A 3,591-nucleotide genomic window follows, 5' to 3' on the forward strand; every position below is an offset into this window, starting at 1 on the left:
TGATTTGATTTGATTTGATTTGGAAGTTTATCAATTTGGAAGTTTGGAAACACTGCTTTTAGTTCCACATAGTTGAAATCATGAACCACAATCACAGCCGCCTTCGGAGTTGCATTCATGTGCCTGTTGATCAGGCAGTACAGATCCTCCAGTGCTAATTTAGCATTAGCCCACCATTGAATATAGGCAGCTACGATCAGGATGGAGCAGAACTCCCTAACCTATTTGAATGGTCTGCATCTTACTGCCAGATGTTCTAGGTCAGGATAGCAGCATGTACCAAACAACCCACCTTCCATTTTCATGCTCTCTGGGTCTGCTCAGTGTGTATTTTGAGGCTAATCTACTTGCTGGAATTCCTGTCAGTGTTATCACAGAGATATTCAGAGCCTAAAGCTAATTCCATCCTTTAAATACAGTCTGCACTTTGTAATTTCACATCCATGAACTTGCTGACACACAGCAGTAGCAGAGGAAACACAGTTTCCTGAAATACTGCTACTGCTTTAAAAACTGTGAATGAGATATCTGCTGCAAACAAATCACTGCCTGAATGACTCATAGATTAAAAATGCACGTGCTTAAGAAAATACACTGAAATATGAAAGTTTAACATATAATAAGTAAGGTCAGTTATGTTATTACTGTAGGAGTGCTTGTATCTTACTTGAGAGAGCATGAGTAGTTTCCCTCATTTTTCTCAGAGGCACTGAGAATCACAAGGATTCCCTGTTGAACCATCACTCCCATCTGCCTGTGCTCAGCTGCAGGCGTGTTGTTGTGTAGATGCATCCCCTGCTTGGTGAAACTTCTCCAGAGTGTTTCATTATGATCACACTCCTTGAAGAACTCTGCCACAATTTCCCCTTCCTTGACACGTATTTCTTTGGGACTCTGGGGACAGACACCTGCAAAGTGAAATAATTTCAGCGTGTCATTGATTAAAATTATAACATGAACTAGCTCAAGGGCTGCTTGAACAAAATGTTTGAGTATATCAGACAGAAATCTGGCTGATTTAAAACTTTTTTTTAAAGTCCCGGGGAACATGTGCTTCCTGCCTATCGATAAAGCTTGCACGTAAACTCATTGCTCTGTCTCACTATCAGCCAACATATCAACAGACATTATGAACAAAATGAACAACATGATTTAGAGATTTAGTTTTGCTGTGCAGTTTATTGGCTATGCTTTAGTGAATCGTTTACAGTCTAGGTCAGGGGTCCCCAACTCCAGGCCTCGAGGGCCGGTGTCCTGCAGGTTTTAGATCTCACCCTGGGTCTACACACCTGAATCAAATGATTAGTTCATTACCAGGCCTCTAGAGAACTGCAAGACATGTTGAGGAGATCATTTAGCCATTTGAATCAGCTGTGTTGGATCACGTACACATCTAAAACTGAAGGGCACCGGCCCTCGAGGGGCATCTGGTCTAGGTGTTGATCCTAGTCCTCTGCAGAGCCTGAACGATTGATGACATTTTTTACTCTGACCAAAAACTGAGTTAATATTACTTTGAATGAGCCCAGTGTTCACACTCTAACATGTTCTACTAGAAAACATGTTTCAACGTGTTTTTTGTCATTATATAGCTTAACAGATTTTGTTGTTTAATTAACTGTAATTGCAGCGATACCATAGAGAAGCATCAGTCACTCATATATATTAGTAAATGTTATCACTTTCATTTATAAAATGATATTAGTCACAAAGGCAAACCTTGACTTAAACCGCTGTTTTATGTATGTACGTGCATGCTCTTTTTTAGTGGTTACAGGGCACTACAACATAATCATGCTTGCTATGAGTCTGAAATTTGAAGATGAAAGTTGATCTATGCCAGATAAGAACCCTCCAACCATAACTGGCAGTGTCACGGAGAATGCAATGACACGTGCAATAAAATAGTCAAACATCTTGCAGCTGACGGAACTGAGCATGGAGCAAGAAAATAAAGTAATTAGCAAGCCAGTGATGCAAAACACATTCAAATGCTTATTTCTTAGATAGGGTGTGATACTGGTGTACTATACTCTGCTTCTTCTATCTGTTATATCGATATTAAGATTATTATTATTTAGATAAAATATATTTTGCATTTTCCCCTCTATGTCTATTTTTCTAAGCACAGTAATTAGGTTACTACTTAATGCTTAATAATGAAAATAACAGCTAAATGAAGAATAATGTGTTGTCACAGGGAAACATTGGAGTTTGTGGCTTAAGAAATACTTACATTTGCTTCTAAATCTTCCAGCTGCAAAGATAAACTGTCACACATTAAATTATCACAAATCAATGAATCAGTTATTCTAAAACCGATTATTTTGTAACATTTGAAAATATGCTTATCCATAGATATAGTTTTTGTTTTTTTGTTTTTTTGCACACAAATAACTAAGAAAGCAGTGATAATTTCACCAAAGAACAACCAGTTATTTGAGGTAGATTTAGGTGGGTTATTGTCTATATTCGTACACCTAAAGCTTAAATTTTAATGGGTATTCAGATCGGTGTAAACATTGCTTTTTAAGCTCAACAGTGGTGATTGATTGTGAAGCAGCTATGCTGTCAGACTTTGATCACTTTTTCTAGTTAAGAGGAAATTAATTTGTGGAGACAGATACCAGTCTGCCAGTTGTTTTTATAATGATACATAGTAAATATTTCACACACAGGTCCTCTTTGGGACTTTGGTCAAACTGATGTTATATGTGGCCACAATCAGCACAGGTCTGCTTCTAGATCTGTCTCAGTCCTTTCCTTCTCTTGTCAGGGACAGCACTGCAGAGGATCAAATTCAAGGACAACAACATCTCTAATCTTCAGAAGGTGTCAGAGGACGATCTGTCAAAAAGTTATATCCGTAAACTGTAATCTGACTTATAAACGAGTTTTGTAAATAAAACGAACCTTATTGGCTCATTATTTATGACTTTGTAATTAAAACTGTCGCAAGTTTATCAGGATTAGGTCAGACTGATATGAAAGCCATCTGTTAGTTTATTACAGTTAAGTAAGAGTTAAGGAGCTGATATTTGATCGTTTTAGTTTCTCTGCTGTGTTACACGTAATTTCCATCTCATTACATAATTAGCATATTATATCCTCGTGTCCCGGGGGAATGACAATTAGCGATATTAGTCTCTTACCTGATAAAAATGTGATGAAGATCAACGACAGGATCATCGCGGTATCCTTCGGCAGAGCACTCCAAGCCCTCATTATCTGCGTCGAAAACAGCGGATGATGCAATTCTGCTGTACTCCAGATGTGAATTAACCAAACCAAAAATGCGCAATGATGAAAAGAAGGGAGGGAGGTAAAAAGAAACTGAAGGAAAAGCCCCAAGTTGCGGGTGCAACAGCCCCGCGAGCTTCACTGCTTTTATGATGTATGATATCTTTTCACCACAAGTGTTGCTGCGTCCCCTAAAGCCGTTTACATCAAACTACAAGAAAATGCAAGAACGCAAGTCTACCATGTGCCTTTTCCCATAGCCTTTATGTCATTGCGAAAGCTAGGACGATGTTTTTTTCACACCATTTCAGGTAGGTGGTAACCGCTGTGACATGAATCTCATGGTGTGAA

The 3,591-nt window shown here is 38.5% G+C and overlaps 1 protein-coding gene across 5 annotated transcripts in view; it reads right to left on the reverse strand.

Moving 5' to 3' along the window:
* The window catches only part of LOC102310168 (interleukin-18 receptor 1), an 8,894-nt gene that overhangs the window by 4,566 nt on the left and 737 nt on the right, over positions 1–3,591 (reverse strand). Inside the window, exons 2-3 of one of the 5 annotated variants that reach the window (XM_005935240.2) lie at positions 3,153–3,228; positions 668–908 (exon numbers count right to left, since the gene is read on the reverse strand). In XM_005935240.2, the coding sequence (XP_005935302.1) occupies positions 668–908; positions 3,153–3,228 (317 nt within the window). Of the gene's footprint in view, positions 1–667; positions 3,586–3,591 lie in introns of those variants that run through there. The other 4 variants (XM_005935241.2, XM_042226087.1, XM_042226086.1 and 1 more) reach the window with 4 other exon arrangements.

This window comes from Haplochromis burtoni, unplaced genomic scaffold (assembly GCF_018398535.1).
Source record: "Haplochromis burtoni strain Fernald_Lab_line unplaced genomic scaffold, NCSU_Asbu1 Contig_195, whole genome shotgun sequence".
NCBI lineage: Eukaryota > Metazoa > Chordata > Actinopteri > Cichliformes > Cichlidae > Haplochromis > Haplochromis burtoni.